At 37.6% G+C, this 25588-nt stretch overlaps 1 protein-coding gene across 11 annotated transcripts in view; it reads right to left on the bottom strand.

The window, feature by feature from the left end:
• The window catches only part of atp11c (ATPase phospholipid transporting 11C), a 189013-nt gene that overhangs the window by 2769 nt on the left and 160656 nt on the right, over positions 1–25588 (bottom strand). For 3 of the 11 annotated variants that reach the window (XM_062044317.1, XM_062044314.1, XM_062044315.1), the window contains exons 22-29: positions 23821–23966; positions 23685–23744; positions 20030–20157; positions 19153–19288; positions 19011–19076; positions 18833–18936; positions 16562–16718; positions 7751–7903 (exon numbers count right to left, since the gene is read on the bottom strand). In XM_062044317.1, coding sequence (XP_061900301.1) covers positions 7751–7903; positions 16562–16718; positions 18833–18936; positions 19011–19076; positions 19153–19288; positions 20030–20157; positions 23685–23744; positions 23821–23966 — 950 coding nt within the window. Of the gene's footprint in view, positions 1–2628; positions 2661–7750; positions 7904–12277; positions 12369–16561; positions 16719–18832; positions 18937–19010; positions 19077–19152; positions 19289–20029; positions 20158–23684; positions 23745–23820; positions 23967–25588 lie in introns of those variants that run through there. The other 8 variants (XM_062044319.1, XM_062044321.1, XM_062044316.1 and 5 more) reach the window with 7 other exon arrangements.

The raw sequence follows: 25588 nt of genomic DNA, 5'->3' as shown, positions 1-25588 counted from the left end.
AATGAAGGCTATTCCACAAAATTGTTTGGATGACCCCAAACTTTTGAACGGTAGTGTATATATATATATATTTATATATATATATATATATATATTCCTTGCGCACTAATTGACCGAAAGAGCACACACTTGGCGCGATGATGTCATTTTATCGATGGGAAAATGCAAGAAATGTAATGCCGAGCGCATATCATTACCGTATTTTTCGGAGTATAAGTCGCTCCGGAGTATAAGTCGCACCGGCCGAAAATGCATAGTAAAGAAGGAAAAAAAACATGTATAAGTCGCACTGGAGTATAAGTCGCATTTTTGGGGAACATTCATTTGATAAAACCCAACACCAAGAATAGACATTTGAAAGGCAATTTAAAATAAATAAAGAATAGTGAACAACAGGCTGAATAAGTGTACATTATATGAGGCATAAATAACCAACTGAGAACGTGCCTGGTATGTTAACGTAACATATTATGGTAAGAGTCATTCAAATAACTATAACATATAGAACATGCTATACGTTTACCAAACAATCTGTCACACCTAATTGCTAAATCCCATGAAATCTTATACGTCTAGTCTCTTACGTAAATGAGCTAAATAATATTATTTGATATTTGACGGTAATGTGTTAATAATTTCACACATAAGTCGCTCCTGAGTATAAGTCGCAGGCCCGGCCAAACTATGAAAAAAACTGCAACTTATAGTCCGAAAAATACGGTATGTCAAAATAATGGCACTAGCATTTACTTGATTTAAGAATATTTTTCAACATATTGAGCAAAAAGGTCTCATGTTTGTTTTTTCTACCAAGAAAAGTGCACTTGTTATTAGTGAGAATATACTTATTTTAAGGTATTTTTGGGTTCATTGAGGTTAGCTAATTTTACTTGTTTTGGAAAGTCTTGACAAGCCAAATTTTCTTGTTCTATTGGCAGATAATTTTGCTTAGTTCAAGTAAAATGCCCCTAATTTTTTTTTTTCTTCTTGTTTTTGATCACTGACTTTTTGCAGTGAAGTGGTGCAGACCGCCTTATTTAAGCTGTTTGTTTACATGCTTTTTTTTAATTTCTCTTTGCTATTTGGGCTTATTGGACCCTAATTACAATAAAAACTAAAAATCATCTTTTAATATGACGTACTTAGTCCATAAGTACACAAACGTGTACTTCATGTGTAGTGAATCATTCTTACACTTTTTTTCCCCCCAAACTCCATTGTATGTTATACTTTTCTGACACCACCAGATGGCAGTATAAGTGTCCACATAAGTGGCCATAAGACCCCAATTCAGTAGTGTACACAATTTTGGAAATACAAGCTAAAAGGTGCTGTCCACACATGTGGCCACTAAGGCCTTTAGAGGTTAAATGAAGATGGTGCGTGTACCATCACCATGGAGACACTCATTTACCACGCCGTCATGTTATCATGCTCCTACCTCTACACCGCATGTGCTACTTTTTATGGGCATTTTAACAACTTTTTTTTTTATTACCACCAAATTATTATTACCACTCAAGACCCGGGAGCCAAATCTGGCCCGCTACATTATTTATGAAAATAATATGCTTTAATAAAATGCTTCACTTTTTCTTACTAAATATATTTGTTCTTTCCCTTTTGACATACAAAACATTGTACTGCATGCAATTGCATATATTTTAAAATTAGATATTATTGAAATCAAAATATTATATTATCACGTATTCCAAAAATATTTTTTGTTAAAATAAAGATAAATACTGTACTTAAATATCTGCTTGACTTATGATTTCAAAACAAATGATCAATCAAATTGAAGACTGTAAAATTGACAATAGATTTTACGGTTAAATTCCGCCGACTGAGTTTTTTTTTTTTACCGTAATAATCAACTTTGGAACTGTTTTTTTCCATATACAGTAAGACACTAAAACATTAAAAACCAAACAAAAAAAACATTACATTTACCATATTTTATGGTAAAAAAAACCACAAAAAATCTGGCAGCTCTGTTGCCTGAATTTTACTTCTAAAAAAAAGTGGTATTGTTTTTCCATTCCATTCCATTTATTTAATTTTTTTATATGCAGTAAAAAAAACAACACTGCTTTTACTGTAAAATTCTGGTGACTGAGCTGCCAGTTTTCAAAGTAAAATTGTTATATATTTTTTTGCAGCTTATGTAAAAAAATATATTGTTAATGTATTGTATGTATATACATGTATATTCATTATTCATTGTTAAAAGCGACCCTCTGAGGGCAACCATAACCGCGATGTGGCCCTCAATGAAAACCAGTTTGACACCCCTGGTCTAACACGTGCTAAATGAAACGCTAAATAGTGCTGGCAAAACAGTGATGAGTGTTGATAAATCACAATGTCTGTGCTAAATAATTATATTAGCATTATATTTTGATGACAGAATTGTGGCCGTTTTGATGATCTGCACAAATTTTGCATATCAATGAATACAGAGGCGCAAAATGGATTGCACGCCTTATTCTGCTCACTTAACAGACGCAGTCCACTTTGCACACGTTTAGTAGCTTAGCTTAGCGTGTGCTATCGGGTTTGCACGTGCTTTTAGTACACGCAAACCTTGAGTAAATCAGGCCTTCGGTGTTTGTCCTTTTGCTTTACCTGGCTGCTCACTGGAGGTCATCCTCTGGCGGCTAGTAGGAGGACACAAATGAAGGTTTAAGCAACGGGTGCACAAACTCCGGGAAAAAAAACACGGCTGGCTCACACCGACATGAGGCGGACATGAAACATCCCAAACTCTCTACTCAGGGCATCAGTGGTCGTTTGTGGATTCGGAGGAACACAAAAGATGCATGTTCTTCATTCTTCCATGAAATACGCACAACGGGAAGGGGATTGATATGGCCCCATTGGTCACGGTTTACCCTACACATGACAAATTGGGTGGGGGTGCACTGTTTACTTTAGCCACCAGGTGGCCGCAGAGAGTACAAATGTCTTAAAATGTATTTTGTGGCAATTCCAACTTCGACCACGGCATCAGATGCTATGCCGGGTGGCACTTTCCATCATTTTCAGCAGACTGCATTGCAAAATGAGTCGCTCGTTTTCATTGAGGGCCACATCCGCTTGTAAAAGCGAATAATGTATGAATTTGCCTCTGGATTCGATTATTAATTAAATAAATTGTTTTAAGTAGATTGTTGATTTTACAGTAAAAACTTTAAATTCACAAAATGTTACTGTAAAATAGTGGGGTTTTTTTTGTTTTTTTTTACATTTTACGGTAAATATAAAAACAGTACCACTGTTTTGTTTTTTACGCAAAAAGCTAGCAGCTTAGTTGCCAGAATTTTTGTGTTAAATTGACATTGATTTTTTTACAACATTATATTGTTCGTGGAAAAACAGTGCAAGTTCCTTTTTTATTCCGGCAATTTAGCTGCCAGTTTTTCTACCGTAAAAACAAACGTACCGTCTTTACATTTACAGTAATACACCGTTAAAAATAGAGATGTCCGATAATCCAATATTGTCCAACTCTTAATTACCGATTCCGATATTAACCGATACCGATATATACAGTCGTGGAATTAACACATTATTATGCCTTATTTTGTTGTGATGCCCCGCTGGATGCATTAAACAATGTAACAAGGTTTTCCAAAATAAATCAAATCAAGTTATGGAAACAAAATGCCAACATGGCACTGCCATATTTATTATTGAAGTCACAAAGTGCATTATTTTTTTTAACATGCCTCAAAACAGCAGGTTAGAATTTGGGACATGCTCTCGGGGGGTGTATATTGTAGCGTGTTTATGTTGTGTTACGGTGCGGATGTTCTCCCGAAACGTGTTTGTCATACTTGTTTGGTGTGGGTTCACAATGTGGCGCATATTTTGTAACAGTGTTAAAGTTGTTTATACGGCCACCCTCAGTGTGACCTGTATGGCTGTTGACCAAGTATGCTTGCATTCATTTCTGTGTGAAAAGCCGTAAATATTATGTGATTGGGCCAGCACGCAAAAAGGCAGTGCCTTTAAGGCACGCCCCCAATATTGTTGTCTGGGTGGAAATCGGGAGAAATTCAAGAGAATGGTTGCCCCGGGAGATTTTCGGGAGGGGCACTGAAACTCGGGAGTCTCCCGGGAAACTGCTCCGTACTTCTCCCAACATCCGTGTACCACTCCGTACAGCGGCGTTTTAAAAAGTCATACATTTTACTTTTTGAAACCGATACCGATAATTTCCGATACGATATTTTAAAGCATTTATCGGCCGATATTATCGGACATCTCTAGTTAAAAACAACAACCGTAGATTTTACAGTCAAAAACTGGCAGCTCAGTCAACAGACTTTTAACGCAAAAAACAATAGTTGTTTTTTTATTTACAGTAATATGCTGTAAAGAACAACGTAAAATGTATTGTCATTTTGTATTAATTTGATGGGTGGTTTGCTGTAAAGTTAAGTATTTGTATTTATTTTTATTGAGACAAAAACATGTTTGGAAAGTATGATAATATACTGTAATATTTGTTGCAATATTTTATACTATTAAAGGTATGCAATTTCAAGCAATACATACATTTTTTCAGTCAAAATGAAAAAAATCTATTACATTTAGTGAGAAAATATTATTTGACACATAATTTCCAGGCGTTTGCGGGCCAGATAAAATGTTGTAACGGGCCAGATCTGGCCCCCGGGCCTAGGGTTTGACACCTGTGACTTCAGACATTTAGTAAATCACATGTCACGTGTTAGGGGTGTCACGGTACGCACTTTCCTAACCGGATTGCTCGGTGCAGAACCTTCTGTACGATACAAAGTGAGAGACAGGAAGTCTACTCCATAAACACGTACGGTGCGTGCCAAGGAGAAGCCAGAGTTTGAAAACCCTCCTCTGTCGTTAAAGTCTCGCAATATTTACGACAGGGCCTCTGCGATGCTGTAATCTTCGAATGTTTTGCATAAAAACAATTGCTTACAAATGAGTTAAATAGAAAATGATGACTATGCAGAGTGTTGAATTTCTTAAAATGTGTTTTGTGGCAATTCCACCGTTGCTATGTAGAGTGGCGCTTTCCATCATTTCCAGCAGACTGCATCGCAAAATGATTTACCGCACCCCCTCTTCCTCATACAGAAAATCCACTCAGGAATGGGGGCCATATGAATCCCTTCCAAACTGTACGAACATAAATTGACAGGAAGTGGCGTAGTCTTTGCACATGCGTGGACCAATCGTGGCTTCCTGTACTGATTATGTACGAGTATTTATTTCCTAAAAATAAACCAGAGTTTTCAAACTGTTACTGTTGCAATTTCCTAAAAAGAAACAAACTATTAAATAACGTAAATTCCAGACTATAAGGCGCTACTTTTTTTCCTACACTTTGAAACCCGCGGCTTATAAGACCGTGCGGCTATTTTTGTAATTTTATTTCCTGATGGCCATCAAAAAAATAGGTTAAAAAAAAAATACACTGGGGTGTTTTATTACTTGTGCTAGGGCGCCATCTTTCGGACGAGTTTGCTCTCTGCAGGGGCTGCAGTGTCGTTCGAAGTCGAGCGATGTTCAGTCTTCTGGCCGTCCATAGCGTTTCTACTCATATGGATTCTTCATTCGTCACTCCAAGCAACGTTTGTAAGTTTTACAATATAACTAAAACTGTTTACACTTACTAAACCGTCCCGTGTGTAACGTCTGTAGGAGCGTTTTAATGTACATTCTTTCGCAATGTAATGAAGCTAGCATCATAAGCATGAGCTAATATGCTAACACGTTTACGAGTTGTGTGTGTTAGTATTATTAACTTACGATGGCATTCTTTTTGTATTGTTTCAATTTCACAAATTCCTCAGTAAATTCCCCAAAATGTGAGTTAATGAGTTATTGAGTCTGTTTAGCTGATTGGAGCGCTAGCTTGCTAGTGGATCCATGACGCTGACTTCTGTTTTGTTTGATCATCCGTTTTACTGCAGTGTTACAGACATCGTCGGGAAACAATTAAGGTATGTAAATAAACATTTACAGAATCTTTGTGTAAATAAGTCATTTCAAAACGTATATACCTGTGGTTTATAGTCCGTAATATATAGAAAAACGTTTTTTTTTCTAAAATGTAGTGGTGCGGCTTATATACCGGTGCGCTCTACAGTCGGGAAAATACGGTATCTTTTTTTTTTTTTACTGTATTTTATTAGGGAATCGCCTATTATTGGTTTGCTAGTTATATGTTCAATTTCATAATAGTTTACACAAAAGCTCAGCAGTTTTGCATTTAAAAAACAAACAGAGTGACTTTTAAAACCGAAATTGGTACCAAACCGTGATGGTGGTACCGTTACACCACTAAACCTTAGTACCGGCCCATGTTTCATATCAACCATAGACACGAGTCCTCCTGTTTCTGTTCCCAGGAAATACAATGTCAAACTATCATTGAAAAAATATATAGAATATGCAAATGTTACTTTGAATCATGGTTGCAGCCTAAACCATAACAGCAACATAATGCATATGTTCCTTTTGACTGTACATGTACTGTAAATGTATAACATTTCTATTATTCACATGTGAATAATGCTGTACAATAGACTGTATTTCTATTATTCACATGTGAATAATGCTGTATAATAGACTGTATTTCTATTATTCACATGTGAATAATGCTGTATAATAGACTGTATTTATGTTATTCACACATGAATTATGCTGTATAATAGACTGTATTTATGTTATTCACATGCGAATAATTCCGTATAATAGACTGTATTTATACAATTCACATGTGAATAATGCTGTATAATAGACTGTATTTATATTATTCACATGTGAATAATGCTGTATAATAGACTGTATTTATATTATTCACATGTGAATAATGCTGTATAATACACTGTATTTATGTGAATAATGCTGTATAATAGACTGTAATTATGTTATTCACATGTGAATAATGCTGTATAATGGACTGTATTTCTATTATTCACATGTGAATAATGCTGTATAATAGACTGTATTTCTATTATTCACATGGGAATAATGCTGTATAATAGACTGTATTTCTATTAATCACATGTGAATAATGCTGTATAATAGACTGTATTTATGTTATTCACATGTAAATAATGTGGTATAATAGACTGTCTTTATGTTATTCACATGTGAATAATGTTGTATAATAGACTGTATTTATATTATTCACATGTAAAAAAAAAAACAACCTAAGTGTTTATTATCTATTGTGAGCGAACTGTGCTCAATAAAGTGCTTTCTATTCTATTCTATACTAAATATGTCTTAGGAGAAGAAACAGGAAGAGTACTGTCGCAAAGAGATGTTTCATTCTCACAACACTCAATGTATGACAGCCTGAGGTTAAAGGTCAACAAGCACACATGACCACGTCACAACACAACAAGCAGAAAAGTACAACATTCCACATCCACTGGAACACACTCAAAAGACACATGCTGAGGGTTAGGGCAGCTGCAGGCATCTAAAGGGAGGCTGAAAGGAGTATTTGGTCGTAGAAATGCACAATTTGAACACATTTTGGTGACAAGTGAAGACAAATTCGTCAATGGGGAAAGTGCATCCCTTCAGCCGACCGATATCAGCCTGCGCAACACGGCGGCGTGGTGGATTTGACACGGCTGCCTTCTACAGGTAAGTCTAGGGAGTTAGGACCCCAGCACTGTTGGGTCGACGTGGGCTCGCCAAGCTCTAGGTTTGGCTTAAAAATGGTCAGAAGGTGACCGGGTACCTTGTTTAAATGACAGTATTGGACTCGTCTGAAAAGGTTCTCATGAGCAGGGGCCTGGCTGACGACCGGGGAGAGGGGGGGCCCCCCGCGTTCGACTGAACCGGCTTCTTCTGGAAGGGGCGAGGCAAGAGGAGAACCATAGACGTAACTAAGCTGACACACACACACACACACACACACACACACATTGCCTTACTGTGTCCTAGCAGCGGGAAACAAAGAAGCATTGACAAGAAAGAAGACTCGACATGGGGAAACATCAGTTTTTCAAAGTGTATAAAACACTATTTCCTCATAAAGTGACCTGGAGCATGTGTTTACTCAAATGCAGAGAGTACCAGGCATCTCTAAGGGGAAGGGTTTTATTAACAAGAGGCCTGTTATGGAGGTTCATTTGTGTCTTTATGACAAAAACATTTTACTACACAGCAAAAACTGAAATCTAAGTAAGATTAAATATCTCAAATAAGGGTGATATTTGCTTATTTTCTGTCTGATAAGATAATTCTTTTCACTAAGCAGATTCTATGTTAGAGTGTTTTACTTGTTTTAAGGGTTTTGGTCCTAAATGATCTCAAGAAGATATCACAGCTTGTTGCTGAGATTTGATGACCTATATTGAGTAAAACATGCTTGGAACTAAAATATCAACTGTTGCAAAGCTGTGTCATCAACACTCACAAGTATAAAACTACTTTTTTAAAGTAATAATTTCTTACTTCAAGCATGAAAAAAAAAATCATGATGCCGAGCGTATATCATTATGTCAAGATAATGGCTTTAGCATTTACTTCATTTAAGAATATTTTTCAACATATTGAGCAAAAAGGTCTGTTTTTTCTACCAATAAAAGTGCACTTGTTATTAGTGAGAATATACTTATTTTAAGGTATTTTTGGGTTCATTGAGGTTAGCTAATTTGACTTGTTTTGGAAAGTCTTGACAAGCCGAATTTTGTTGTTCTATTGGCAGATAATTTTGCTTAGTTCAAATAAAATACCCCTAATTTTTCCCCAAAAAAATATTGTTTTTGAACACTGACTTTTTGCAGTGTGGACACTGAATTATATATATTTATATATACATATTATATATTAATAACTGAATTTTTCACTTTTTTTTTCTTTTTTTTTTACATCAACATTTTTAAATATGCTAACAATTTCATTTAGCAAAACATCTGTGAGCCAAATTTGTGTTTGAAAAATTAGTTTGTCATCATACAGTATTTTAAAATTCAGTGTGTAAAAAAAAAAAGAAAAAATTATTGCTGAAGCAATCGATCATGTCTCAGAAGCAGCCAATGAGGTGTTTATATTTATATTTATATTTATATATATAAATTATTATTTTTTACGCCAAATTTTTAAACCCTGACTTTCAAAACACTGTATTTTAACAATTTTTACTTCTAAACACACACATTTTGCCCACAATTTTTTATTCAATAAAATTGTCGGCCTAATTAAATAAATAAAAACTTTAATTAATGGTTTAATTAGATTTAAAAATGTAATTTGATAAAAAAAAAAGGAGGCAAAATTCAATCACAAAAAATTCTGTGTCCCAAAAACTTTTATAATAAAGACACAAATTAACCTCCATACCTATACTTGCACATTTTTATCATAATTGCAACATTCCCTCACATGTAATTAATGGTTAAAAACAGGACCACAGAAAAGGTGCAGTAGCCTGAGAAATATATATTTTTTTTAAACCTGGTACTCCAATTTCATGTGTACCAAAGGGAAAATAAATAGATTTTTAGAAAAAGTGTTAGATATGAAAGTAAGTAGTAGTAACATGTCATTACAGCCATTTGTTTACTAAACTGCAGACAATTTTTTTTATTTTGCTTTACATTATAGGTGTTTGGTTAGAAAAGATGTATAAACAATATGTATGTATGAAAATATATATCATACTAAATTGAATATAGAGTATTTTACGCTATATTGCATGAGGGTATATTCCTCTGGGGTGGTGTCAGTTCAAAAACATGTGGTAGCACCACCCTGATACGGAATGTGGCATTTTTTGATCGGAGTGGATGCACTTAGAGTTCAATTGGCCACAATCTGAGGAAATAGGGTACCTGACTCTACAGTATTAGGGCTGCACGAGTTTGAGAAAAACCTAATTGTGATTTTTCTCTCCAAAATTGCGATTTGATTTGCGATGTTTACATTTTATACATATAAATGCATAAAACTGAGAAAATAACGAGTTAGGGACATGTTCTTTTTAGGGTCCGTGTACCTTCCGTTCATTTTTTTTTCCAATTCTGAAACGCAAATCAAAAAATAAAATTAGGGCCGTTTTTCTATTTTTATTACATAAGGCTGATTTTAAAACAAACTAAAACAGGGTTGATTTACATTAAAATATGGCCATAAAATTGGATTTTGTGCTGTTTTCCTTTTATGGATTACATTTTTCCAGATAAACACAAACATTTCATCTAAATGCAAAAATCTGTGTGATGACAAATTGTACCGGAAGCAGTATTTTAGCTTTTTCTGTGCGTTTAACTTTTTTTTTGTTCAGTAGGAGTGCTATTGTCGTTTTAAAAAAGTGTCATTAAATAATTGTCCAACTTTTGTTTCAGAAATGAAAATAGAAAAAAATGGTCTGTCTGTCTGTTATTTCACTTTACTTTTTTCTGTGTTGATTGAGCTGTGTTGAAGCAGCAAAAAAGGACATTATGATAAATGAAGAGTTTCTGTCTCTGATAGTTGATATAATAATGTAAGTGCATCATTAAGCCTACATGAACTTCATGGTGTTCTGGGAAAAATAGTCTCTCCTATTGCTATTGTACCATTTTTTCAGCTATAGTTACATTAATCATTAGCAATGCAGCAGCCTAGTTTTGAATGGCAGGGTCCCTGCTATCACATGTTGATAAAAATATAAAATTTACATAATAAAAACAACTACAGGCTTCCCAAATGCTGTAATAAATTAAGCATGATGAGTTGACTTGAAACTGTTTAATGTTGCACTTTTTATATGTAGAAGAAAAGTTGTGTCATTTTATTTAATCTGAGCAACAACTTGAGGCAGTTTAATGTTGATTAACGTGGGCAGAATTATTACAGTGTTCCCAATGTTAAAAGGATAAAGCCAGTGTTTCCCACACATTCATTTATTTGTGGCGGCCCGCCACGAAAGAATTACGTCCGCCACAAATTAAAAAAAATAAAAATAAAATAAAAGAATAAAAAATTTTTTTTTTTTTTTTTTTTTTTCCTGTCCAGCTTCTCAGGCAAATCATATAGTTGATGTAGATGCCCATATAGGCTGTTCAGATTTACTTTACAAAAGAGAAGTGTAGGATACTTCTCTTGTTGCCTTATTTGTATTTGACCGCTACTGTTTTCTGTTTATTTGTTACTGACTGTGGCAGGACACCTCTGCCTCTGTTTCACTTTATGTTGCTGGTAAATAATATGGTTGTAGTAGTAGGCTAAAGTTAAATTATTTAGTATGCACTAATTAAAGGGGCAGAGCTTTAAGAGACATTTTAGCTTTATATTTTATAAGATATATTTTTTGTAAGAACCACAATTAATAAATATATTTCAGTGAATAACTTATTGTTCAAATGTGTATATAAATATGTACATAAAGTGTTGTAATTATATTGTAAAATGGATGGACGGATTTTTTAGAGAAAATCATATCATTGTAGTAAATTATGCAAATTACACGATGATGTCATGGTGACCACGCCCATAGCCACGCCCCCACCGCCACAGGTATCTTGCCAGTTTATGGGAAACACTGATAAAGCCATTGTTTACAAATGTGGTAAATAAATAACCAAAACATTTATATTTTGTTGTTTTCTTACTGTACCGAAAATGAACCTCTAAACCGAGGTACGTACTAAACCGACATTTTTGTGTACGTTACACCCCTAGTATCTTGGGTTTTTTACGTTGATTTAATAAAAAAAAAAGTAATCAGTAATCAATTTGTAATCGAATTGTGAGGTGGCCAAAGATTCCCACCTTTACTTTTGAGACAAAGGATGCGAGGCTCAACAAATCTAATTGCTGTCACTCCGAGAACGAAAAAAAAAACCTTCAGCCTCTCATCGCACTAATCAAAGCCTGGATGTCGATTAATCGTGCAGCCCTACTCCACATATTTACTTCCTGTCCCTTACTAGAACATTATTCCAACGAGGCACACACACACACACACACACACACACACACACACACACACTCAGACACACAGACAAGAACAAAATGCAGTGTCCAGCATGAGGTGGCCAACTTGAGCCTCATGCAGAACTTGGATGTGCTGATTTTCCCCGACTGCACATGCGCAGGCAGCAGGCAGCTTGCATACTAAGTTCCTCCTGCACACTGCGCCGCACGACTAGTGCTCACACAATGACAGGGGAGTGTGAGAAGGCAGAGAGTCCAGTGGGGACGGTGCGAGAAGTGCAGACAGAAAGAGTGGAGAGACTGTGTAAAAAAAAAATAGGGAAGGAAAGGAGATTAGAGAGACCTCAGTCACTCCAGGAGAAGCGGTGAGTGCTAGCGGTCTGCGACAACATGAAGATGGTGGAGGTCCCCGAGGAAGGAAGGCGGCGCTTCATCTTTTAGAGAGCCAGAGAGGACGCGAAAGCAGAGAGAGTGAAACAGAGAGAGGAAAACGTGTTAAAGTGCTGAAGCGCTTTTAGGAGGGAAAATGAGTGAATAAAAGTTCATATGAGAGGGGTGTGTTAGGAAGAAAAGCACTGGTCACAATATTAGGTAGGATCCTGTTATAGATGATGGATGGGACGTCATTATTAGTATTATTCTCCACATTTCAACTTTCTTGCTGTTGTTTTCTTGTCAAACTCTATTTCTGGTTGTGGCTGCAAATGGCCCTGGAGCCACACTTTGGACACCCCAGATGGTCATGAAAGGGGGCAAAACAAAATACCAACAATAATAATGGCACAACCGCAATAATTAGCATGTTATTAAGAGACTGTTTGCAACCTTTAGGGACGTGAAAAAAAAGACATTTTCTACCAGAACAAAGTGCTGCCATGAACAAAAGTTTGGAAAATCAATATACATTTCCTGCAATTGGGTGCATTTGTATACGTATTTTTCGGATTATAAATCGCAGTTTTTTTTCATAGTTTGGCCGGGGATGCGACTTATACTCTGGAGCGACTTATGTGTGAAATTATTAACACATTACCGTAAAGTATCAAATAATATTATCTATCTCATTCACGTAAGAGACCAGGCGTATATCAGCAATCGTCACACACACACACACACACGTCAACCAATAAAAATTCGGCTGGGGGCGTGTCATGGCAGAAGTGCATTGTGAAAAAAAAGATGCTACCTGCTACTACTTCCGTGCCTATAAAAATTGATCATTTCGACATTGGCGGTAACTTATAAAAACTGAGAAGGGCTGAACAAAAATGGCACCGAAAAGGAAATCTTATACTGCAGTAAACGTATAGCATGTTCTATATGTTATAGTTATTTGAATGACTCTTACCATAATATGTTACGTTAACATACCAGGCACGTTCTCAGTTGGTTATTTATGCCTCCTATAACGCAGTGGTCCCCAACCTTTTTGTAACTGCGGACCGGTCAACGCTTGAAAATTTGTCCCACGGACCGGGAGAAGGGGGTGGGGGGAGATTATGGTATTTTTTTTTTTTTGTCATAAAAAAATACAATCATGTGAGCTTACGGACTGTATCCCTGCAGACTGTATTGATTAAATGATATATAATGTAGGAACCAAAAATATTAATAACAGAAAGAAACAACCCTTTTGTGCGAATGAGTGTGAAGGAGTGTAAATGGGGGAGGGAGGTTTTTTGGGTTGGTGCACTAATTGTAAGTGTATCTTGTGTTTTTTATGTTGATTTAATTAAAAAAAAAAATATATATATATATATATATATATTTTTTCATTTTTTTATTTATTTATTTATTTTATTTCTTGTGCGGACCGGTACCAGTCGAACCATGGCCCGGTGGTTGGGGACCACTGATATAACGTACACTTATTCAGCCTGTTGTTCACTATTCTTTATTTATTTTAAATTGCCTTTCAAATGTCTATTCTTGGTGTTGGATTTTGTCAAATAAATTTCCCCAAAAAATGCGACTCATACTCTAGTGCGACTTGTATATGTTTTTTTTTCCCTTCTTTATTATGCATTTTCGGCCGGTGCGATTTATACTCCGGAGCGATTTATAATCCGAAAAATACGGTATATTTTCCATTTAGATTTATTCTCACCTACCAACCTCTTTTGACTGTCTTTTAAACCAGCGTTTTTCAACTTTTTTGAAACAAAAGCACTTTCTTGCGTTGAAAAAATCCGGAGGCACACCGCCAGCAGAAATCATTAAAAAACGAAACTCAGTTGACAGTAAAAAGTCGTTCCCACAATTGTTGGATATGACTTTAAACCATAACCAAGCATACATCACTACAGCTCTTGTCTCAAAGTAGGTGTACTGTCACCACCTGCCACATCGCGGCGTGAGTTATTTGAAGTTTTTTGCTGTTTTCCTGTGTGTAGTGTTTTAGATCTTGTCTTGCGCTCCTATTTTGGTGGCTTTTTCTCTTTTTTTGGTATTTTCCTGTAGCAGTTTCATGTCTTCCTTTGAGCGATATTTCCCGCATCTGCTCTGTTTTAGCAATCAAGAATATTTCAGTTGTTTTTATCCTTCTTTGTAGGGACATTGTTGATTGTCATGTCATGTTCGGGTGTGCATTGTGGACGCCGTCTTTGCTCCACAGTAAGTCTTTGTTGTCGTCCAGCATTCTGTTTTTGTTTATTTTGTGGCCAGTTCAGTTTTAGTTTAATCCTGCATAGCCTTCCCTAAGCTTCAATGCCTTTTCTTAGGGGCACTCACCTTTTGTTTATTTTTGGTTTAAGCATTAGACACCTTTTTACCTGCACACTGCCTCCCGCTGTTTCCGACATCTACAAAGCAATTAGCTACCGTTATCATCACTACTGTCTGATTCCAATCAATGCAAGTCATCAGAATCAACTTATATTCTTGTCTTCATGAAAGAAAGGAATCTATATCTGTTAAACATGCTTGTATTAACATTAAATATCTTTAACTTGTTAACAAAAACGTCTTTTATTAATACATAAATATAAATTATATATATAATGAGGTAGATCCCCTCTACTTGGTCAATTGAAAAGTAGCTCGCCTGCAGAAAAAGTGTGGGCACCCCTGGTCTATCGTAACAACAACAGGACCGCAAATTGTTAGTTGCTTCTCTCTGACTGCTAGTGTGTGTGTGTGTGCGTGTGTGTGTGTGTGTGGATGAGACAGCGGTGACAGGGGCGGTATAGCTCGGTTGGTAGAGCGGCCGTGCCAGCAACTTGAGGGTTCCAGGTTCGATTCCCGCTTCCGCCATCCTAGTCACTGCCGTTGTGTCCTTGGGCAAGACACTTTACCCACCTGCTCCCAGTGCCACCCACACTGGTTTGAATGTAACTTAGATATTGGGTTTCACTATGTAAAGCGCTTTGAGTCACTTGAGAAAAAGCGCTATATAAATGTAATTCACTTCACTTCACTTCAGAGGCAGTGCTAAACGCCAGACAAATTCCTCCGGCAGACAAGCAATTTTATTTAATATAATTAGTAAGCAGCTGAGATAGGCTCCAGCACCCCTCCGCGATCCCAAAAGGGACAAGCGGTAGGAAATGGATGGATGGATAATTAGTACGTAATTGTGAATTTTTAAAAAAATATACAGTGTTCCCTCGTTTAACGCTGGGGTTACGTTACAAAAAATACCTGCTTTAAGTGAAATCCGTGTAGAATTTTTATTTTTGTAGTTTTTTTATATTATATATTTTTTTCGTTTACTCTGTAAGTTTTGTTATTTACAGGATGTTTTTTTTTTTTTCATTTACTGTGCACGTTTTTTTTGTTTACAGGTTTTAAAAAAAAATTTATTATAGGTTTTTTCATTTACAGTATTGTACAGTATATGTTTTTTCGTTTCTTATATTTGTTTAAGTCTGTGAAAGCCCTAACCACACACTTTATAAACTTTTCTCAGACAGGCATTAACATTTTTTCACATTTCTCTCGTTTAAAACACTCCCAAAGTTCGAACCTTCGTGGATTTAAAAATATAAGTACAGTACAGTACTGTATTAAAGAATGAAACCTGTTTTTTAGGGCTATAGGAATTTTTGACCTATAAATAAGCCAGGTTTTTGCCATGAAGCCCGCAGGATTTCCACACATAACCAGAGTCACCCGATCTTTTTGGGCCTTAAATCCTGCGCTTTTGGCTTAGTCCTACATTATAAAGGTGCAGGAGGGCATTTGTTTCCAAAATAAGCCTATCTCATCCATACTAAAAACTTGTTCAGGATTATATCCCCCACCACAGTATACATTCTGTACTGTACAAGACACATGGCATGAAGAAGATTGATTGACAATGGTCTACAGTCCCTTAGCGAATCAGGACGCAAAACACAATGCGCATTCATAAAAAAATAACACACAAAAAAAAATCTGTGTAACAGCGAGGCCGTGGAACCGTGTTGTAGCGAGGGAACACTGTACATCAATGTTCTGTTAAATCACTGATAATAATATAAGCTGCTGGTGTATTTTTTTGGGTTGAAAAACGTAACTTTATGCAAGTTGCAAACAGCCCCTTTAAAATGCGGAATTATTGTATTTAACCTCAGTGTACCTAATGTGTCCAGATCATTATTACTTCACAGGTTTGCCAAATACTGCATCAGTTGTGTGCCGGCCCTACCTTCTGAGCAAACGGGCTGCAGGGCTTGCGGACCACGGCCAGAAGGATCTCCGGGAGCAGGCTGAGCACGATGAGCAGGATCATGACCAGCCAGGCTGTCAGTGAACTCAGCGTGGTGGCAAACACAAAGTACAAACGCTGCTGGCGGAGGAAGGGCCTGCAGGGGAGAGAACACGCTTGTGACACATGTCGTACTTGAAGATCAGAAGAGTGAAGAGCAACCGGAAATGTTTTTGCGTCTGTGTGCGAGGTGTAAAACTCAGGAATCAATTAGGAGTGCAATGAAATGAATGCACAAATTTCGCATTTAAGGAAAATACTTTTGAAGTGTATAAACAGGAGTTTGATCAGTTGATCTGCCGTTTCTACAGATTCGGTGACCACAGATGAGGCTCTAGCTGTCCAAAGTCGGGACCAAGGGTGGACCACTCATCTGTGCATCAGTTGGGGACGTCTCTGCGCTGCTGACCTGTCTCCACTCAAGATGATCTCCTGCTGGCCCTCTCACAATATTATGTTAGATCCACTATGGACTGGACTCTCACACTATTATGTTAGATCCACTATGGACTGGACTCTCACACTATTATGTTAGATCCACTATGGACTGGACTCTCACAATATCATGCTAGATCCACTATGGACTGGACTCTCACACTATTATGTTAGATCCACTATGGACTGGATTCTCACACTATTATGTTAGATCCACTATGGACTGGACTCTCACACTAATATGTTAGATCCACTATGGACTGGACTCGCACTATTTTGTTAGATCCACTATGGACTGGACTTTCACACTATTATGTTAAATCCACTATGGACTGGACTCTCACACTATTATTTTAGATCCACTATGGACTGGATTCTCACACTATTGTGTTAGATCCACTATGGACTGGACTCTCACAATATTATGCTAGATCCACTCGACGTCCCTCCAAGGTTTCTCATTGTCATCCCATTGGGTAGAGTTTTTTACTTGCCCTGATGTGGGATCTGAGCCGAGGATGTCGTTGTGGCTTATGCAGCCCTTTGAGGCACTCGTGATTTAGGGCTATATAAGTAAACATTGATTGATTGATTGATTGATTATACAGGAGGATGTGTCAAAGCCCGCAAAGAGGTTTTATCCGGCCCGCGAGATGACATTGCTCAGTATAAAGATCAGATGGAATTTTTTAATAAAATAAACTGCTGTTCTAAACGTGTTCACTGGATGTCGCAATAGCAATTTTTCATATCCCATGCCAGGAGAGCACGCATGACTTCAGAGTAGGGTTGGGCCATATGGCAAAAAGCATGATCACGATTAATGTTTTCATATCATCCAATCTCGATTAATATCACCATTTTTTTTTTTATTACTTTTACAGCGGATTTTCCCGTGCAGATTTATACCGAATACCGTAGCATCCCTACCGTTTGTTTACTACAGCAGGTGACTACCTCTTGAAGCTCATCGAGAAAATGCCAAGAGTGTGCAAAGCAGTAATCAGAGCAAAGGGTGGCTATATTGAAGAAAGTAGAATATAACAAATGTTTCAGTTATTTCACCTGTTAGAATAATTATGTGTAAGTTATCACAAAAGTTTCCGTTTTTGGAAACTGCCGGCGAGCAGAAAGAGGCTGTCTTTGTTGTACCAAGCCAAAGGCTTGTAAAATTCCATTGTGTACGATGGGAGGAGACGGGAGGGGTTATCTATTTTGATTTGCCCAAGCTCAATCCAGGACCAGTCCAAGCCCGAGGCATCATTTTCTTTTGTGTTAATGTGACCGAAAACAATGGCTGTTTACATACCCCCTATTCCTTTAGAAACAGCTGTTGTTATGTAAACAGGGAAAGTCCAAATAAAAAGAGGTGGCTCTACAATCTATCGCCAGAGCGTGCTCAGACACTGTGCAAGGGTACAGTGTCCAGGCGTCTCTCCTCAAATTGAGCCAAATTGAATTCTGTCTCCGTTTAATTCTTTGCTTCTTGTCTTGTTTAATAGATGTCAACAGTGTTTGAACCTGACACACCTTTTTTTGTTAAGTACATAACTCCACATGTGTTCATTCATAGTTTTGATGCCTTCAGTGACCATCTACAATGTAAATAGTCATGAAAATAAAGAAAACGCATTGAACGAGGAGGTGTGTCCAAACTTTTGACCTGTACTGTATATTTTTGTGTGTTTTATATAAGAAGAATGTGGATGTTGTCCTTGTGTTGTAAATATATGGGCTCGAAATAGACAAATCAATACATGGCCGGTGTTTACTCACCATATTATTCCTCCCCAGAAGAAACTGAAGAGCATGTAAAAAGCAAGGGAGCCCCAAATGACAAAGTGGTTGATCCAGGTCCAGTGGCGTGTGTCCAAAGCAAGCTGAGTGGGCAAACAAAAGTGCAAGATTAGACACCACCTTCCCATTGTCATGCGCACCCATTAGTGTGACCCACCTTTAGTGTGACAGTGAAGACGAGGACGGTGAAGACGATTGTGCCGTACGACCAGTTGCCATAAACCTGCATGTAAACACAACGCGTAAGCACAGCCGCTTCTCGCCACCCAGACCCATGATACGGATCAGCTAAGGCAAACCTGGCCGTCATCCTGCAGGGCTGAGTTTCTAAACAGGCATCGAACACCAAAGAAGAAGACCAAACCGTGGAATACTCCGAGCAAAGTCCAATAGAGGAAGGGTCTCCATCGCAACATGGCGTTCTTGCGAATCTCTCTACAGAGACAAAGATTACATTAAATAATTTGTGACAAAAAACAACAACAACATCATCTTTTAGCTTGCCAGTGGGTCAGAACTTAAATAAACAGAACTTGTACACTGCAAAAACTGAAATCTAAGTAAGATGAAATATCTCAAATAAGGGTGATATTTGCTTATTTTCTGTCTGATAAGATAATTCTTCTCACTAAGCAGATTTTATGTTAGAGTGTTTTACTTGTTTTAAGGGTTTTGGTCCTAAATGATCTCAGTAAGATATTACAGCTTGTTGCTGAGATTTGATGACCTATATTGAGTAAAACATGCTTGAAACTAGAATATCAACTGTTGCAAAGCTGTGTCATCAACGCTCAAAAGTATAAAACTACTTTTTTTAAAGTAATAATTTCTTACTTCAAGCATGAAAATAAAAAAATCATGATGCCGAGCGCATATCATTATGTCAAGATAATGGCACTAGCATTTACTTAATTTAAGAATATTTTTTCAACATATTGAGCAAAAAGGTCTGTTTTTTCTACCAAGAAAAGTGCACTTGTTATTAGTGAGAATATACTTATTTTAAGGTATTTTTGGGTTCATTGAGGTTAGCTCATTTGACTTGTTTTGGAAAGTCTTGACAAGCCGAATTTTCTTGTTCTATTGGCAGATAATTTTGCTTAGTTCAAATAAAATACTCCTAATTTTTGTATTTCTTTTTCTTGTTTTTGAACACTGACTTTTTGCAGGGTTTACCTGTAGAGGGGGGCATTGCTCAGCAGAGCCTCCAAGCAGATGTGCTGCTCCAAGAGGCTGTAAGCCAGGATGGGCATAGAGGTGAAGCAGATGTTGTACATCGTCAGATAGGCTGCATCAAAGAGGGGCTGGGGAGGATGAGTGCAACATTGGGGGTGGGCGAGGGGAGCGAAGGGAAAAGGGGCAGGGAAGAGGCAACCAGGGGTTAATATCATGGAGAGGACAAGACTAACACACACAAGCACCAGGGGTGGAGAGTAATCGCCGTAATCTCAGTTTTAAGGTCATGGGAACACAATGCTTGACATTAAACGTTTTTTTTTGTTTTTAAAGTGAACCTATTATGCAAAAACAACTTTTTTATCTATTGCTACCTGTTTTTGTGTGCTTGGGATCTGGTTAAGTCACAATAATGTAATATAAAACTATGGAGGCATTGCGGGGACATTTATTAAACATTATGTTGAAGAAGTTCATATAGCCTACTGATGTGTATTTATAAATGGTTGATTTATACAAGCTAGTAAAGTAAGGCAGAAGCAAGGTAGCCGAAAATTGTCAGGTACAAAAATTTTTACCTTACTAGCCTATATAAATCAACCATTTATAAATTTATAAAACTTTCTTTCTACAAGCGAGCAGTTTGGAATTTGCCCAATTGGTGACGTCAACGGATATCTCCATATATGGTAATGTTTTACCGGAAGAGTTTGCGCAAGTCCGCCATTATAGTACGATGTTGTAGTCGATAAGATTCCTTTTGTTGTGGGGCAGACTGGCTCGTACGTGCACGTGCATCCTTCACTGCTGCCATTTATCTTACAAAGTAGCGTATAGTTCAGGCCTAGGCAATTATTTCGACTCCGGGGGCCAAATTTAGAGAAAAAAATGTGTCTGGGGGCCGGTATATCTGATTTTTAGGAACACTAGTACAAAGCCTCACAATAATGTCTGATTGAATGATAAAAACGTTATGACAGACCGCCTTAAAAAATTTAATTTAATTATATTATAATTTAATTTTTTTACTGAATGAGACACCCAGAATGTAGATGAAAATAAAGAATGTTAGGATTTACAATATTAACTATGAAGGATAAAACACTGAATATTGACAACATATAAACGTCACACCCCCTCTCCATCCACATATTTTACAATCAAACGACACGCAACAAAAACGCAACAAACAAAGCAAAATATGAACGCATAGGGTAAAAAAAACAACCAACTACGATCTGATACATCACCAAGCTTTAGAACTTTGTTGTAAAAATCTCCTTCTCAAATTTGAAGAAAAAAATGTGTCTGGGGGCCGGTTTAACTATTTTTAGGAACACCAATACAAAACCTCACAATAATGTCTGATTGAATGCTAAAAACGTCATGACAAACCGCCTTAAAAAATGTAATGGAAATTAAACATTTTTTACTGAATGAGACACCCAGAATGTACATGAAAATAAAGAATGTGGGATTTACAATATTAACTATGAAGGATAAAACACTGAATATTGACAACATATGAACGTCACACCCTCTCCATCCACATATTTTACAATCAAGCGAAACGCAACAAACACAGCGAAATATGAACGCGAAGGGTAAAAAAACCCAACTACGATCTGATACATCACTAAGCTTTAGAACTTTGTTGTAAAAATCTCCTTCCACATCTGTCCCTGACACCCCAATCAATTTTTTTTATTTAAACGGGGATAGCAGATCTATTCTTTGTGTCATACTTGATCATTTCGCGATATTGCCATATTTTTGCTGAAAGGATTTAGTATAGAACGATGATAAAGTTCGCAACTTTTGGTCTCTGATAAAAAAAAGCCTTGCCCCTACCGGAAGTAGCGTGACGACACCGGAGGAAGGACTGCTCATATTTTCCTATTGTTTACACCAGCAGCGAGAGAGATTCGGACCGAGAAAGCGACGATTACCCCATTAATTTGAGCGAGGATGAAAGATTCGTGGATGAGGAACGTGAAAGTGAAGGACTAGCGTGCAGTGCAGAACGTATCTTTTTTCGCTCTGACCGTAACTTAGGTACAAGGGTTCATTGGATTCCACACTCTCTCTCCTTTTTCTATTGTGGATCACGGATTTGTATTTTAAACCACCTCGGATACTATATCCTCTTGAAAATGAGAGTCGAGAACGTGAAATGGACATTCACAGTGACTTTTATCTCCACGACAATACATCGATGAAGCTCTTTAGCTACTGAGCTAACGTGATAGCATCGGGCTTTACTGCATATAGAAACAAAACAAATAAGTCCCTGACTGGAAGGATAGACAGAAGATCAACAATACTACCAAACTCTGGACATGTAAATAAACGGTTAATGCTTTCCAGCTTGGCGAAGCTTAATAATGCTGTTGCTAACGACGCCATTGAAGCTAACTTAGCTACGGAACCTCGACAGAGCTATGCTAAAAACATTAGCTCTGCACCTACGCCGGCTCTCATCTGCTCATCACGACCCGTGCTCACCTGCGTTCCAGCGATCGACGGTACGACAAAGGACTTCACCCGATCACTGATGCGGTTGGCGGCCCGGAGACGGAGGAAGTCAAGGTGAGGTCGTTCGCCTAGCGCGTCTGCTATCCTCAAAGTGCTCCTGGTTGTGTTGCTGTAGTCCGCCGCTAATACACCGATCGCACCTACAACTTTCTTCTTTGCAGTCTCCGTTGTTCATTAAACAAATTGCAAAAGATTCACCAACACAGATGTCCAGAATACTGTGGAATTTTGAAATGAAAACAGAGCTTTTTGTATTGGATTCAATGAGATCCGAATACTTCCGCTTCCACTGTTGACGTCACGCGCAAACGTCATCATATCGAAACGTTTTCAGACGGAAGTTTGCCGGGAAATTTAAAATTGCACTTTATAAGTTAACCCGGCCGTATTGGCATGTGTTGCAATGTTAAGATTTCATCATTGATATATAAACTATTAGACTGCGTGGTCGGTAGTAGTGGGTTTCAGTAGGCCTTTAAATTAAACTAAAAATACTAAAAACATTTGGATTACTATTTTCTACATAAAATGGTCAAATAAACATGAAATAATACATAATAGTTTAGCACACAACAATGCAGAAAAGTGCAACAGTAACTGTTGGAATGGTCTGAATTATTATCATTATTTGTTTTGAAACTAAAAGTGGAGCATTATTAAGTTCCAACTTCTCGATCTCTAATAAACAATGCTGGCAAGCCGCTTTTGTCTTTTCACTAAGAACTGTTGCCAAATAGGATTTCAAGCTGTGGCTTCTCCTTGGCACTACCGAGCTGCACAGGTTTTGTTTAAGGAGTAAATGTCTATATCGCGGGGCAGTAACACTTCATGTCCCTCACTTAAAGTGTACTTTGTGGGAAATAGGTATGCCTTTGTACCGTACAAAAAAATGTGCCATTACATCTTTAACAAGGACTAAACATACTGCAAGTAATGACAGACATCTTTTATGTATTCATGAAAGATTCCAGGACTAATGGATGCTTCTACATACCTAAAACCCCCCCAACTATTTAAAATGTGCAATTCAGACACAGGTCTGAATCCTAAACAGACATCTAAGGGTCAAGAAGAGCGGGTCAAAGGAGGGGAGGGGCATACACCTGGGTTTAGTTCTCACCTGCTGGGAATAGCCGCAGAAAAACTGGTACAAAAACTGAGGTAAGATGAAGCAAAGGTTCTGTGGGCGAAAAGAGAAGATCAACTACAAAAACATGTCAGCTTGAGGAAGTTGGTCCAGCGTTTTGTTGGCCTACCTTGTAAAAGAAATACTGCACCAGGTGAGCGATGCGAACATAGTACAGGTGTCCATGTGCCAGCAGGAGCTTTTTGAGGTGTTTGAGCTTGGGGATGGCGTAGTCACTGTTCCTCACCGCCTGCCGGCCTTCTTTGCCTTTAATTCCTGAAATGACAAGATCAGGCCATTAAAGGTAAGAGATGGCAATGCTTATTAGGGCCGCGTTCGCACTTGTGATCAAGACAAATTGTACTAGCAGGGCAAACTTACCACAGTTCCCTTCAACCAAAACAAAAAAATGACAAGTGTTTGGGTTAGTAACGATGTGAACATTTCATTTCACGGTTATCGTAACCAAAATGATCACGGTTATCCTTTATCGCAGTATTGTTGAGTGTGCTCAAAAAGTACTTATACACACACTGAAATCTTTTTAAATAATTAAAATAAATAGACACACTGTTACAAAAACACTATTGTCAGGTTCAAACACTGATGACATCTATTAAACAAGACAAGAAGCAAGGAATTAAACAGACACATAATTAAATTTGGCTCAATGAGGAGAAACACGTAGACACTGTACCCTTGCACAGTGTCGTCCCACGCTCTGACGAAAGATTGTACGCCTCCTCTTTTATTTGGACTTTCCCGGATTACATGGCAACAGCTGTTTCTAAGGGAGGGGGGTCGTAAACAGCCGCTGCCTTTGTCACAAAACAGTTCAAAGAAATGGTCGTAAAACACTTAAAAGAAAAGGTGCCTCGAGCTTGGACAGGTCCTGCTTCCTCTCCGCTTTGTAGATCTCGGGTCAAGACAATATCTTTCTGTGGATTACAATACATCAAAGAAACCGACGCCTTCATGTCGCTCCCCATTCTACACGGTGGAGTTTTACAAGCCTTCTGCTTGGTAAGATCAAAGACAGCTTTTGTCCTCTCGCAGGGCAAGCTGAACTCAATGTAACACAAAGTTTTGTGATAACTTAGATTCAATTATTCTGACAACTATTTTGCATGTTTTGTGTTTCTTATGTTCCACTGTTACTGCTTTAGTCTTAGTACCGTATTTCCTTGAATAGCCGCAGGGGTGCTAATTAATTTAAAACCTCTTCTCACTCCTGCGCTTACCAAAAGCATGCGGGATGGGCAAGCATGCGCTAATTATTTTAAAACCTCTTCTCACTCCGGCGCTTACCTTATCATGAAAAGCACATTTAATAAAAAAACGTTATGGTCTTACCTTTACTTTTAAATGATGTCCATGTGCAGCTACTTCTGATCAAAGGCAGTCTTCCTTATCTTTCTTCAGTTTTAAAAGTCTCTGGAGATATTCCTTTAATTATTACCTCCTGCTTCGATTAAAAGTCCAGTTTAGAAAACTGTTTTATTTAAATATGAAATCCTCCATTTTAATAGTGCAAGCAAACGATCGCTGCTCATGCTTGCGGCTTGTTGTCTTCTTCTGCAGTACTGGTAGTCGCAAGAAGGATCACTAGCACCCTCTACCACCAGGAGGCGGGAGCCATTTAATGACTCATATTTGACCCAGCGGAAGTGCCAAGTATGCGCTAATTATTTTGCGAAACGAGTTTGACCCGGCTGTAATTCATGGCAGGCGAATACTATATTCCCGGCGGCAATTCAAGGAAATACAGTATGTTATAATGGCTAAGCGTTTATTGTTTTCACTACGGGTTTGTACTGTAGCGTCTGACGATTTATTTAATTGAAAAGTGCGTGACAAATAAAATCTATTATTATTATTTATTAATTCTGGCGGGCGTT

This window comes from Entelurus aequoreus, linkage group LG04 (assembly GCF_033978785.1).
Source record: "Entelurus aequoreus isolate RoL-2023_Sb linkage group LG04, RoL_Eaeq_v1.1, whole genome shotgun sequence".
NCBI lineage: Eukaryota > Metazoa > Chordata > Actinopteri > Syngnathiformes > Syngnathidae > Entelurus > Entelurus aequoreus.
Note: the sequence above shows the minus strand (reverse complement) of the source record. Positions and strands in the feature narration are given on the sequence as shown.